The sequence below is a fragment of the Suricata suricatta genome, chromosome 5, assembly GCF_006229205.1.
Source record: "Suricata suricatta isolate VVHF042 chromosome 5, meerkat_22Aug2017_6uvM2_HiC, whole genome shotgun sequence".
Classification (NCBI taxonomy): domain Eukaryota; kingdom Metazoa; phylum Chordata; class Mammalia; order Carnivora; family Herpestidae; genus Suricata; species Suricata suricatta.
The window spans coordinates 74532564-74547344 of NC_043704.1; the positions used below are offsets into that span (position 1 = coordinate 74532564).

General features: G+C 40.9%; 1 protein-coding gene across 1 annotated transcript in view; it reads left to right on the plus strand.

Annotated features, from left to right (window-relative positions):
• ATP13A5 (ATPase 13A5) overlaps positions 1 to 14781 on the plus strand; it is a 91388-nt gene that overhangs the window by 21700 nt on the left and 54907 nt on the right. Inside the window, exons 9-11 of the mRNA XM_029938731.1 lie at positions 4876 to 4948; positions 6117 to 6245; positions 13306 to 13476. Coding sequence (XP_029794591.1) covers positions 4876 to 4948; positions 6117 to 6245; positions 13306 to 13476 — 373 coding nt within the window. The remainder of the gene's footprint in view (positions 1 to 4875; positions 4949 to 6116; positions 6246 to 13305; positions 13477 to 14781) is intronic.

Genomic DNA, 14781 nt, shown 5'->3' on the forward strand with positions numbered 1-14781 from the left:
CATATAAGAGTATCCATTTCTCCAGATCCTCGCCAGATTTGGTGTTATATATTGATGTTTAAAATTTTTTCAGTCTAACATATTTTTAGAAAGTTGTGTTCCAATGATGTTTTAATTTATATTCCACTAATTATTAGTGAGATTAGATACATTTTTCTCTAATAGATATTTGCTTTTTCTTTTCTGTTTATTCTCTTTATATCCATCATACATGTGGAAAAGTTTTATTTTTTAGTCATCATGTTTCTTTTGGTCTTTACTTTTGCCAGGTAGCTTAAAATGTGTGTAGTCAAATATGTTTCTCTTTTCCTTTTTCTGGGTTTCTGGGTTTCCTGTTTTGCTTCTCAAGTTCTCCTCTTCTAAAAGTTAGTATGCTCTGTTCTTTTTATTTGTAGTTTTCTCAATATTAGTTTAAAATCCTTAATGAATCTTAAACACTCAGGTTCTACATCTTAAAATCCTGACATGTCTTTGCTTAAAATAGTGTCTGAGGTGGGAACTTCACTTGATGGCGGTCCTGCAAAAGATTTCTTTATCAAGGAGGCGCTCATCTAATTAGCAGTTAACATTTGTTTAAGTTTTATTTATTTATTTTGAGAGAAACAGAGACAGTGCCAGTGGGGGAGGGGCAGAGAGAGAGAGGGGTAGGGGGAGAGAAAGAATCCGAAGCAGACCCCAAGCCATCAAGAAAGAGCTTGATGTAGCGCTCGAACCCATGAAACCGTGAGATCGTAACCTGAGTGGAAACCCAGAGTCAGACTTGTAACTGATTGAGCCACCCAGGCACCCCTGCAGTTAACGCTTGTTAACAAAAGCTCATGTGACCCAAACTTTAAGGGATCTTATAACATTGCACAAAATGGACCAGTTTGCTGAAACTCTATTTTTGCAGTTTAAATCACAAATCCTCGCCAATCAATATTTCTTTAGCACAATTTGCAAGGGCTCCACCCGCCCCGCCTGTGACAGATGTGCTTTTATGGGGGCATAGAAGACTCTAAAATGATACATTTGTGATTGTGCGTGTCCTCCCGCCACCTGAGACGGAAGGACGGGGACGATCAGGGAGGTGAAGCGACTCGCTTGGTAACAGTGGCTACAGATCCTAGCCCTGGGTTTCCTGATTCCACATCAAGTATTTCACACAGTTCCACTGAGCAAAATCTCAAAGTGACCTATGAGTTTCCTTGCGGCAAATGACTGATAATTTTATTACGAAAACATTTGGGAGAGGGGCTTGCTAGGAATGGAAGGAACATCTACTGCCATTTGCAAATCATGCTAAAGAAGTAGTGGCTTTGGGGAAGTGTTTGCAGGAGTGGAATAAGTTATCTTTCTGCATCTACTGTGGCCCCAAATCACGCCGTAAAGAGGGAGTCATCTTGGCTAACCCAAGGAACACCCGCGGCAGCCCCTTTCGAACAAGTTTGGTGCAGGTAGGAGTGCAAATTTAGTTGGCACTCAATTGTATTTACACTGAGCCGTGTTGCATACTCCACTGCGGGCTCCACAGGCGACTGCTAGAAATAGCGCTGAGTGTCTGACCCACAGTGCATTGCCTTTAGCCATGACTGAGCGGGGCTCAAAAGCCACCGGAGTTAGTGCCCTTGTTACTTATCTCCGGAGGAAATCCAGCCACAGCAAACACAAGGACACACAGCAACAGATGCCAGAATAATAACAATATGCAAATTAGGCTTGGAAACTGATCCTGGTCCCACTAAACTGGGACTGGAGAAACCAGAGGGGGCCTAATGAAAATCAGGCAGCGAGCTTCCAAATCACGGCAAGCAGCATAGCACCTGCTTTCTCCTAGCTGGTTGGTTGTCATAGAAACCTGTGTTTGTAGCGTTTCTGGGTACATTAGCTCAGAGAGGAGGCTTACATTATCCTTCTCCAGTGTTTCTAGGAGTAAAATAATTCAGTTCTATTAAATAAATATTTGCTGAAGGCCTACTATGGGATCGACTCCAGGGGCGCATAGATGAGTACTCTGAACCACCTGCCTCACACAGGAGACCTGACAAGAAAACAGCTGTAATGGAATGTGATCAGTACAGGAATACAGGCGGAAACACAGAGTGCAGAAGGATGCATTCTTTCTGGGGATGTTAGAGACTTATGGAGTGGAGGTGACATTTGAGCAGGGTTTCATGTGATGGATTAGGAAGGGTTTGGTAGCAGAAAGCCGGGGTGAGCATTCCAGGTTATAGCTTGAACAAAGGCACGGAAGCATGGCAGGTTCTGCAGAACGCTAAGCCTGATGAATAAATCCAGCTTGATGCCGTAATGGTTTTTGAGAGTTACAGTCAAGCATTATGAACTCACACTTCACCACTTCCAAATGTGTCGATTATCATCCTCTTAAAGCTAGGGTGAATTTCTCACGGCGGTGACTAAAAGAGTCTGCTAAGCAAGAAAGTAACTTAAAGAAATTCATAAGGAAGCTTATTTATCTTCTTAAATTTGGAAAAAAGCTATTTTCAAGCACTTGAGGAGAAAATATTCATCAATGGAAAAGGCTTTAGAGTCAGATGAACTGGGGTTTGACTGCCAATCTTCATACTTAGTAAGTAAATGATTGTAGACAATTTAACATTTTCAAGACCCTGTTTTGTTTTGGGGTTTCTTTTTTGGTTGCTTTATTTTGTTATATGTACATTGGAGACAATAACATTTTCATCACAGGATTATTTTAAGGGCCAAAAAAAAAAAACAACAAGCAATACATTCCAAGTGTTTACAACAGTGCCTGGAACATAGTAGTTGCTTAATGTTTTAAACTGTCTAATAATAATAATGTAAACCACTTATAAACCCTGGATTATTTCTTCTATGAAGTTTTGGGGGCTTTGAATAAATCTCTGGCATATAAAATAAATCAGTTTCAAACATGTTGAGTTTTGAAGGAGCTTGAAAATGATTCAATTCAATGTCATTTGTTGAGAGGAAACAAGTAACTTATAAAGTGAAATTTCTTATATACGGGTACGTGGTTAGAGGGTAAACCTGACCCGTGACTCAGGAATTCTGAATGAATCCAGGAACCATGGCTGACTTTCCCACTATTACCCATCAGTATAATGGACACCCCAATAAGCAAGCCTCAGAAAGTCAAGTTAGGGCAATGGCTACATACCTAATAAACAGCAGTTCCACTTCTTCCACTCAATTGGTCCAAATGATTGAAGTGTTGCCTTCTGGAAACAACTGAAGTAAACAATAAATTGTACTGTCCAAATAACACCAAAGTTATTAAATTCTCTTAAGAGGAAATTGCCTAATTGTGTGTAATGCTTATCTGGTGACATTGGCTGCATTAAGAATCATCAAGAGGACAGATAAAAATAATTTACTCTAGGGGCACTTGGGTGGCTCAGTCGGTTAAGTGTCCAACTTTGGCTCAGGTCATGATCTCACAGTCCATGGGTTTGAGCCCCACATCGGGCTCTGTACTGATGGCTCAGAGCCTGGAGCTGGCTTTGGATTCTGTGTCTCCCTCTCTCTCTGCCCCTTCCCTGCTCCCACTGTCTCTCTGTCTCTCTGTGTCTCTCAAAAATAAACATTTAAAAAATTAACTCTATCATCTAAAAGGGAAAGTTTTATACTTGAATTAGGCTAAGTTATTTTTAAATACTGTTGATGGTATTCAGAGCTCTTCTACTTAGAAGTACCCAAGTAACAGTTGTCTATACAAAAGGGGGCAGAGCCTTCCAAGGGTGCCTCTGCCGCTGGCATCCCCTACAGTCAGTGTGTGGAACTGTGTAGACAACTTGCCCTAACACCTCTGCCTTCCTGTCTCCTGAGTTATCCCAGAAGATGCTGCCTCCACTTCTCCAGGCTGCTTCTGTTTCTTCCGCTTTGCACAGGGTCATATCTCAGTGAATTCCATCCCAAGAGAATCTTCCCAGGTGATGCATTAGACAACTTTTTTCCCCAACAATTTTCTTATTAATCATTAGCCCTTGCTGAGCTCTTACCATGGTAATGAGTACTATCCATAGGGATAACCAAGATAAGCATTGGTTAAATTTTAAAAACCCTCTAAAACAGATATTGTTATTATCTCCACTTGCAGATGAGGAAAAGGGAGCTAACTAGGCTGAATAATGCCTAACTGAAAGCATGAGCGTTGTAGAGCATCATGGCTCTGGTCTACAGACAGACCAAATATGGAAACCCACCAGTCTGTAAAGGAGGAGATAAAATTCCACGTAAAATCAAAACATAACTCCAATATTCCCAAGATTTTACAATGAAAAGATCAAAGTCATTTTTGTTGTTTTATAGACAGGGAAATAGGTACCAAAAGGGAAACTAACCTGGTCTTATTGTTCTTCTCTTATGTCCTTGTACACCCTTAAGAAATACAGCATCGGAGCCTTAGCATTGGTCATTGGGGGCAGTGGTTGTGCATTATTCTTCCTGGAATTGAAATAGCACTAAACTAATTAGCATATTTGTTGTTATAAGTTGGGGGTTGGCTAAGGTAGGGATTGGGGAAGGGAAGCAGAAGCATCAAAAGTAGAGCTTGAGGGGTGCCTGGGCAGCTGAGTTGGTTAAGCACCTGACTTTGGCTCAGGTCATGGTCTCATAGTTTGTGGGTTTAAGCCCGAGTTGGGCTCTGTGCTGAGAGCTCAGAGCCTGGAGCCTGCTTCAGATTCTGCGTCTCCCTCTCTCTCTGCCCCTCCCCTGCTCTCTTTCTCCAAAATAAATAAATTTATTCATTAAAAAATTTAAAAAAGAAAAGTAGATTGAGTCTTTGCCCAAAGCAGTTTCAGCTGTGATGGCAGGCATGGTATTTACTATACTGAGATCATGTGGTTTTCGGGTTATGGACTATCTGATAATTAAACGTTCACTTTGAATTGGTAGCAATCAGTGAAGCTGCACAACCTTGTGGAGGATCACAATAAAGTCCAGGTTACGATCATCGTAAAGGGCAAAGGTAAGTGATATGTTCTGCCACCTTCAGTATCCTAATGTTTCAGAGTGGAATCAGTCCCATTTGTTGTTGATTATTAGTTGAGGAGAAAAGCCTTTTCTGATTAAACTCATGACTGAGGCTAATGTAAGGCAAATAAGACTTCTAAGGTGCAAAACGTAAGGAGGAAAGATCACGCAAATGCTGATCTGCATTTCCAGGACCCAGACGGCGAACACCTCACTGAATTTTGTACCCTGGGTACCTTGCATGCCTCATCCTGATTGAACCATTTTGACCCAGTGTCTCAGTCGCTTTCAATTCCGTCTGCCTTCCCATATTTCACTCATTTGTTGCTGGATAAGCCTTCTTGAAGCTTTTTGATTTCCACAACCAATGATCTCAAACAGACCTTGAATTCTAACATTTTTTTTACTTTTTTACTTTTTAAAATGTTTATTTATTTTTGAGAGACAGAGAGAGACAGAGCATGGGAGGGGAAGAGCAGAGAAAGAGGGAGACACAGAATTTGAGGCAGGCTCCAGGCTCTGGGCTGTCAGCTCAGAGCCCGATGCAGGGCTTAAACTCACAAACTGTGAGATCATGACCTGAGTCGAAGCTGGGCGCCCAACTGACTAAGCCACCCAGGCACCCTTCTAACATGTCAATCTATTATTCAGAATCAAGACCTGAATAATGCCTGTAAAAGGCTGGCTGGACTCCATATTTGCTCTGACTTATCCTGGTTTGGGGTGGCCATGGCCCACTGTAAGGAGTAAGGAGCTGCACCCCAGGGTAGCAGAAACTATCTGGATGGCTCACACCAGGGCCCAGTCTAAAAACAGAATGTGTCCTCGAGGGGTCAGGAACCCAGTCCTGGCAAGGATGCAGCAGTAAAGGGGAACTCCTCCCATGATCAGTACCCTTGAGTATCTTCTGTGGGCAGAGCACTCTCCTAAGTACTAGGATCAAGAGGGGATCTTGTTACTGAGCTAATCCTTTGCTATGGCCCTGGAAGCCATTCCCTAATCCTGGTTTCTGTGATTTTGCAAGTGAGTGGCAAGGAGCGGGAGCAAATGAGCATGTGGGGTAGCTCTTGGGCAACCAGTTGGCTAAGAGTTCTCGGCCATGTGCATTCTTAAGTGAAAACAGGAAAAGATCAGCTAGTCATGGAAATTTGGTTGTTGTGTAGGTTTACAGAAGCTGGAATCCCGTCTCTTGGTTCCTGGAGATATTCTTATTCTCCCAGGAAAAACTTCATTGCCATGTGATGCTATTCTGATTGATGGAAGCTGTGTGGTGAATGAAGGCATGCTCACAGGTAAGCCTTTGTCACAGAGCCTCTTCTGTCCTGTCCAACAACCTGGCCAAGAGAGAGGAAAGCACATCAACACATCCTCACCTGCCTTATATTAAGATATTGAATGAAAGATGAGGTCAACCCAGCTAGGCTATTCAGAGAATCCATAAATGCAAATAGGCTACATTTAGTAATACAAGAATCCAATGACAATAAATACAAAATTAGAAGAAAAGTCTAGTATGTGATGGGTTAATTTCCTGACGGGTGGGTGAAGAGGGTACTTTGGTTCAGAGGATAGTGGTAGAGACTACCTGATGCACGGTATCCTCATGAACATGGGCGTAGTTTGTACACCTATCCAAACAAAACACAACCAGAATTCACCTACTCTTATAATTGGCAGGATGCAGAGATTTTATCTAGCCCCAGTTTTCGCTGGAAGAATATCGAGTTGAACCTGCAGGGAAAGGCGGTGTAACATTCTTTAGCATTGTGTTTCCAGTTGATCCTACCAAGCAGAAAGCCAATTTTCTTGTAACAGCAGTTTGAACTATCCTTGCTTTCATTTGAACTTCACGAAGTTCGCTTAAATTTGTGTACTTAGTAAGGCACTATTTAGAAAATATTCTTTAAGCAAAACCCAAAACACATAGGACATCATAATGAGAGAAGAAACTATACAATAACACAAAAATAGAAAGTATTTGTCTTTCGTGCTTACAAATTGTATTTTTCTGTTCCCTGGTTGCTGAAGACAGGAAAACACACACACACACACACACAAACACACAAACACACACACACAACTTTTTCACATCATGTAAATGTAAAGAGAATCATTATCGATTCCTAAATTGTTCAACGCAAGCAGATTTCATATTAAAAATGAGTCTGCTTAATTTAAAATTGAGACAAGAAAATGTAGTAAACATAAATATGCTCAGTATAATTACAAAATACCCTGTTAGTGTGTTGAAATCTAACTGCCTTATAATGAGAGCGATGAGGATTTGCATACTGATGCTATCTTTCATCCGGAATGTTGCCATAGTACCCGATGTGCAAACCTCAAGCTCAAGAAAAACTGGCCTCCTAAACCAAAGGCAGCAACTGTCTCACATTTCCCAGCAGCCTGCCAGTGAAGAATAGCTCCTCTCATTGGTGATGGAGCATGGCTGCGAGATAAAAGGGGAGGACAGACAGAAGTCTTAACTCTCCTGGGGTCCTAGATTCTTGCCTTACTTCTGAGGAAAACTCAGAGGAAGAAACGGTAGAAATGGTAAACAATGCTGCCTTTCAATGTGTAAAATGGACCTAAAATGACCTTATGTAGTAAGTTGCTTTTCTTAGGTCTATTTCTAGAAAAAGAAGGTCACCAGCATTAATATCTATGTAACCTACATACTGGTAAAAGTCAGTTTTAGAGACAGATGCATAAAACAGAAATACATATATTTCTTTCTCATTATTTTCTTTGGAAAGATCTAAGTACACCATGTTCTAAATACTTTATTACATAGCCTACAGAGAGCTGCCCACTCACGTATACATTTGTAAAAAGGATCCTGATTGATCAGATTATACTTAGATTCCTGAAACTGCATATGTCTTCCTAGAGCATTTGTCCATGAATGTGACTCAGGTTTGTTTTTTTTTCCCCCCACATGCAAAACAGTCCTTTGTGTATCTATAAGTCTTTATTTATTTAGAACAGAAATCACAAATACTCCAAACATCTCTAGAGCAATTTATGTTTTATAAATAATTTTTTTTATCATAGCAGAAAACAAATTAGGAGCTATTATAGTGCCCCATTTACAGCTTAATGATAACCCACAACTCTCGGACCAACTATAATGCCTCATTTACAGACGAGGAGACCCAAGTGACAAGAGACCAGGCTGCCCAGCTAGCCAGTGTCAGAACTGGAGGTGGTATTTGCTCCCAAACATGAGGGACCACAGGAGTGAGGAGAAAGAGAATTTTAAGAGGGGTAGAGCTGACATTTCTTGTGTCTGCTCATCTTTTTCTCTCTACTGGGTGGTCCCCCCATAGCACGTGTCCATTGTCGGGTCTTCTTCATCCTCTCTCCCTAGCCTCACTCTATTGCCATAAGCCCAACTATGCAAAAAACTTAATTGAATAACTACACTTACTTTTTAATTTTTGCTCCAAATCTTGCCATCCTTGAGAGTAAGCAGTGTTGCAAAGTATCTGGTCTAAGTCAGACAGTTGTCCCCATCGCTTGGCAGATGGTCTGACCCAAGTCTGGCTACTTGAAGTTGTGCAAGGCGCTGGGGACGTGGGTCTGGTCTAGGGCAGCTCTCCTTTCTGTGGACTCTACTCCACTATGGACACTTCCCAAGCCTGTCTCCCTGCAAAAGGAGGCCTACTGATGTTTCTTGCTCTGTTTTCACAAACTTCTAGAATGTTTCCTTACCTTACTTTGGTGCCGGCCCCTTCTCTCAAGAGAACACAATATCTATGTTTCCTTTGGATTTTCTTCCAATTCCCAATCCAGAGATTTTTATGTAGCTAGAAAAGTAGTAGAGGAAAGGCAGCATGAACAGGAGAGCTTTGCTCTTATCCTCAGGTCATCTCTAAAACTCATGGTCAAACTCACAAACGACATGTAAAACCCGGAAGCCAGCTCTCAACTTCTCTATCCTTTCTGCCTCTGGAGGCAATGGGTCCCTTCAAGGTTTAGCTCCTCATAAAGTTGTCAAGAGGCAAAAGGGAATACTGCGGGGGAAGTTATATTAATGTCTTGGAACTTTCTTTTGGCACAAAAGCTATTTTTTCTTATTTCTTATATGTATTATGCACTGTACTAATATTTTACATATATTATTTCATTCAGCCTATAACTCCAGTAGGTGCGAGAATCTAAGGCCCAGAGAGGATAAGTAATTTGCCTTAAGTCACACAGCTTAAAAGTGTTGGAGTGGCTTTTTAGATTCATTTGTTTATTTATTCGTTCATTCATTCCACAAACGTATATTAGCTACTATTCTGGAACACTCTACTATGTGCTAGGGATACAGCAGTGAACAAGAAAGATAATATTCTGCTCTCACAAAGGTGACATTCTAGTGGAGAGAAAGAAAATATGAAAATAGGGAAATGACATAAATTTCCAATGGTTATAAATTCTATGGAGAAGTTAAAAGACTCAAACCCAGGCCTTTTGACCTGGGAGTCTATGCTTGAAACTACTGCTCCCTCATTCTCTTAGAGGCAGTTTATAGGGGAGAGTGATAGTATTCATTCACTTGCCGCAATCACCTCCTCCCTCTACTCATTGAATTAATGATGTATTTGGAATGTGTGGGGGGAAGTAGGCAGAGATCCCAGCTGTGCACACAGAGATTTTCCTAAGTGGTGATTTCTCATTTACATCCTCTCAGATGAGCTTATGATGATTTGAGAGGCCAAATCTTTCCCCTCTTCCTTATCCCTTTCTGCTGTCTCTCACTTCTCCTTTTCTTTCAGTTATTCATTTGTCCATCCACGAATTCAATAAAGGTTCAGAAGTGCCTCCTCTGTGCCAGACACTGTTGAATGCTGGAGTCACCATAACAGACGTGAGATGGCCACTGCTCTCACACAGCTTACAGTCTAATGGCCCCCAGAAATATAAACAAAGGAGGACCCGGCATTTCAAGCACCCCTTCCATGCGGAGGCACTGACTCACTGGGGACAAGGGAGAGAAGTTCACTTCGCCCCAGCCAGGACTTCTGGGTCCTGGAAGCCAGCTGAAGTTGATGATGAGTGTTCTTTTTTCTAAAACACTCTCCAGGCTTCTTAGAACTCCATACCACTGTAGGCACATTGCCCTTTCTTGAGATTCCAAGAAAGGCCAAGCATGAGACTCCTTATTAATATGTGAAAAGCGTAAAAGAGACTTGAAAGTCATTTCTGTGTAAAATCATATCTGATTTGAATGTTATCTTTGGAACATTATCTCCAAATGACTTCCATCTCTGGTTGATTGAATGTCTGCCTGCCACCAATGCCATTGGTGGTGTGTGCAGAAACTATCTGCTAATATTAGTCTATGACTATATTATGGATTAATATTCAGTGATTCATAGGCAGAAAAAATGTTAGAAATTATCCCTAAGTATCCGCTTTTACAAAGGTTGATTTCAAAACAATGTAGTGCAATGATTTGGAGATTTGTCAAAAGGTTCTATCCCTTTTTCAAAGCCACTTAGAACACAACTAGTAAATCCAAACAAAGGATAAATATCAAACAAAGGATAAATGTAATAATTTTTAAAGAGAATGAATGAGGGACAATGCCTGGCTAAAGGAATTTCCTGAGAATATTCAAGATCACTAATACAAATTGTATGGCTTCTTATACCTTAGGATGTAAAAAATGCACCATGCAGAAAACTAGTTTTGAAAAACCAATCATAGGAAAACCTGGGTAATTGTTTTTATTCAGTCCATCCAGGCATTCAGCAAAAATAAGTCTTTTCAAACTATTACATACCAGCAAGGAAAATGAGGAATATAAAAAGTTATATATTTCAAAGTCCTTGCCCTCAGTTATTACCTAGGAGAGCTAGAATCTAAATTCCATAACTATAATCAATATAATATGGTTTCCAAATTAGAAAGATAATATGTTATTTTGTTAATTGAACATTTAGCAAAAGACTGATGGAATTTTAAATTCATTCTAGTGCTTTCTAAGTTTGGGAGCAAGGAAGTGTTATTAGCATTTTTATTTTGTTTCTGAAATGTATCCTTTTGAACTCTGAGCTAATTTTTTTTTTTTTTTTTTTTTTTTTTTTGCCATCAGGGAAAGTAGAGGAAAGGTACCAGCAAAGAATGGGAGGAAATAATAGTATATGCAAGTGGCCTAGGTTAGCTGGAGTGTGTAGGAAAAAGAGCCAGTGATGGTGATCGTGGTGGCTTTGAAAAATCTACCAAAAGAGTCTGCACTTGAGATCCCTCCAAACCTTACCCTCTGTATCTCTTCATCTGGCTATTTACCTGTATCCTTTATCATATCCTTTAACAAACTGGTAAATGTAAGTATTTCCCTGAGTTCTATGAGCCACTCTAGCAAATTAATTGGACCCAAGAAAGGGGTTGCAGGAACCTTGGATTTATTAGTTAGAAGCACAGGTGACAATGTGGATTTGCAATTAGCACTGAGGTGGGTGGGAGCAGTCCTGTGGGACTAAGTCCTTAACCTGTGGGATCTGATGCTATCTCCAGGTAGACAGTGTCAGAATTGAATTGAATTGAATTGAATTGTAGAACAACCAGCTAGTGCCACAGAATTGCTTGTTATGGAAAACCCCCCACTCATACTGGCATCAAGAGTGTGTGAGTGCAGTAGTAGCATCATAGCAAAAGAGACACGCAGGAGGAAGGACTGGAGGGTTTTTTCAACTCAAAAGATCAAGGCAGATGGTGGGATACTTTTTCATAAAAAAAGAAATATTACTTCTACCATAGACTCAAATTATGATTATTAAAATAGTTTTTGCATCAAGGAGCTAAACAGTTACAGGTAATCCATTGATAAGGCAGCCATCATGAGACAGTGATTGCCTGTGAAGACTTTGGGACCCAAATGCAAGAGTGCAGGAGTTACTTGGTGAGACATACCCACGGAGAAAAAGCAGTAAAAATTGGAGAATCGGACCATGAGAGGGCAGAGCATGGGAAGAGGAGGAATCAAAGGTGATTGAGACTGTAAACCTGTCACTCAGCAAAAGGGTGAGACCATAAAGAAAAAAGTCATGAGGATGTTTAGTGGTAAAAATATTAGTGTGGAGGCACCTGGGTGGCTCAGTCAGCTAAGCATCCTACTACTGATTGCAGCTCAGGTCATGATTTCATGGGCTTTCAGCACAGAGCCTGCTTGGGATTCTCTCTCTCTCTCTCTCTCTCTCTCTGCCCCTCCCCACTCTATCTCTCTCTCTCAAAAATAAATAAAATAAACATTAAAAAATATTAGTATGGATTTTAGATATGTTGACTTGAGGATGCTAGTGGGATATCCAGGTTGGGATGAATAGCCCACCATTGGGAAATAGAGAACAAGAACACAGGAGAAAGGAAAGATGAAGATTGACATTATTGATTGAACTATTTAGAAGTGTTAATTAGTGAGAATGGAGCAGAGATCATCCAGAAAGAAACAAAACAGCCCCTGTCTTGTTATATTGGTTTTTATCTTTCACTGCAAGCTCCAAAAAGATAATGAAGAATCTGTAATAGAATTTATGAAAGAATAATTTCTCATTCGTCTCTGCGCTTCTAGGACTGCTCACCTCCACCCTTGCACTCAATGTCCCAAACATCCTCAACTATCTTTAATGCCCAGAGCACAGCATCATCGTTCTCTCATTTCTTCCAAGAACACTTTATTTTCCTCCTTCGTCTAGCTGGCCTCATTTCCTTTTGAGTTGTCATTTATTAATTGTTCTGGAAATGTTTCCTGGTCCTCTGTTTGGGTTAGCTCTCCAGATCACCCAGTAATACTACCGAAATACGTACTTTTTTGTATTTTAATTTATTATTCACTGCTATTTACTGGCTTGACTCCCTGGGCTTTCTGAGGGCAGGATTTCTATCTTGTTCATTATTATATTCTCAGCACCTTGAACCTGGCACAGAATAAGGACTTAAAAATATTTGTCGAATGAATGGATGAATGGGCAGATAAACAAGTAAATGAAAGGTGAATAATAATAACCATGTATGTGTTTTATATCTCATTCATTACCTAGCATAGATGTGGGCTTGAAGGACACGTGAGGGGACAATTAAGTGAAAACTATCTTTGTTAAATTGAACTGTTTCTTAAATTATAACAGCAAACCATGCAGACCAGATATGGAAAATATAGGTGGACCTTAAATAAGTACTTGAAATATTAGGAAGTAGACCACTGCTTGCATCACCAGCTCCTTGAGAAATCATCTGACCCAGGAGAGGGGCTTCCAGAGCTGACTAGCTGTGGTTTGTATACTTTCTTGTAACGGTCAAGCACCACCTCTAAATAACCACCTGCGTCAGACAGAATCAACAGAACACAATCTTCTTTAGGAGAAAGTATACCTGTCACAAAGACGCCACTGCCCCACACGGAGAACACCATGGCCTGGAAATCCCACAGTGTGGAGGACTATCGGAAACATGTCCTTTTCTGCGGGACAGAAGTGATCCAGGTCAAGCCATCTGGGCAGGGGCCGGTGAGAGCGGTTGTTTTGCAAACAGGTTAGTTGATTCCACTTTTGTAAATGTAGTCCATGATTAGAGGTTGGGGAGTTGGATTGGGGAAATGTGGTTTAGGATTATGGCATTTGCCACATTCTGGAAATAACAGCCATACTGGTTTCTGGTCAGATCCTTATTATTCTAAGCAGACACCATTTCCAGCCTAACTGGTTCATTGTTACAACCTTTGTCTAAGATGAAACATATAAAGAGATGAAATACATTGCCGCAAAGGTAAGACTATGTTCTTGTTTGTTTGTTTTTTATGTCCACAGGCTTCTTTTCTTTTCCCTCTATACCAACTCTGGTTACCAAGAAAAGAGTTCCAACCACTGTCACTTGAGGACTTTTCACTTTCAAAGTGCTTGCTGGCTTATTATTTCAAGGTCCCTGCTGGACACCTCCATTTGGGTTCCCTACAGACACTTCAAAGTCAAGGCATCTAAAGGACTTGTCCTCCACTTTCTGTTGACAGATTGCCATCTGGCCAGTCTGTCCACATCACCTTTAACTCCTCACTTTCTCCCATACCAAGTAGGACATCACATCCTGTCAATTCTAGAGATGCCTCCCGAGTTGTGTCTCCCTCCGTGTCATTCCCGCAGTTGGTGTTTGGCTCAGGCCTTTCATCATCCCCTGTCTAACTATTGCAGCAGAAATATTCTTTTGACTGTTCCCGTTCAGCTTTGGCCTCAAATACTTTGTCTTGTCTTTTGTTCCACCTCTCTTTTGATCTGCCACCAAGTCATATTTCTAAAACATATTTTGAAGCAGTTTATACACATCATGCTCAAAAACTTTTCAAGACTACTAATATTATTCCCAGTCTTTCACATGACATTACACAGCCAACACTACCCCTGACCTGTGTTTCTGCCAGCCCACATATGCACAGATCCAAAACATACTTGCACTTTGTTGTCTCTGTGCTTTAGTCTTTGATTCAATAGTTCTACCTAATTTTTTAAAAATAGTTTATTGTCAAATTGGTTTCCATGCAACACCCAGTGCTCTTCCCCACAAGTGCCCTCCTCCATCACCACCACCTCTTTTCCCCCCTCCCCCTCCCCCTTCAACTCTCAGTTCATTTTCAGCATTCAATAGTCTCTCAAGTTTTGTGTCCCACTGTCTCCCCAACTCTCTTTCCCTCTTCCCCTCCCCCTGGTCCTCCATTCCTGTTAGACCTATGAGTGCGAACACATGGTTTCTGTCCTTCTCTGCCTGACTTATTTCGCTTAGCATGACACCCTCGAGGTCCATCCACTTTCCTACAAATGGCCAGATTTCATTCTTTCTCATTGCCAC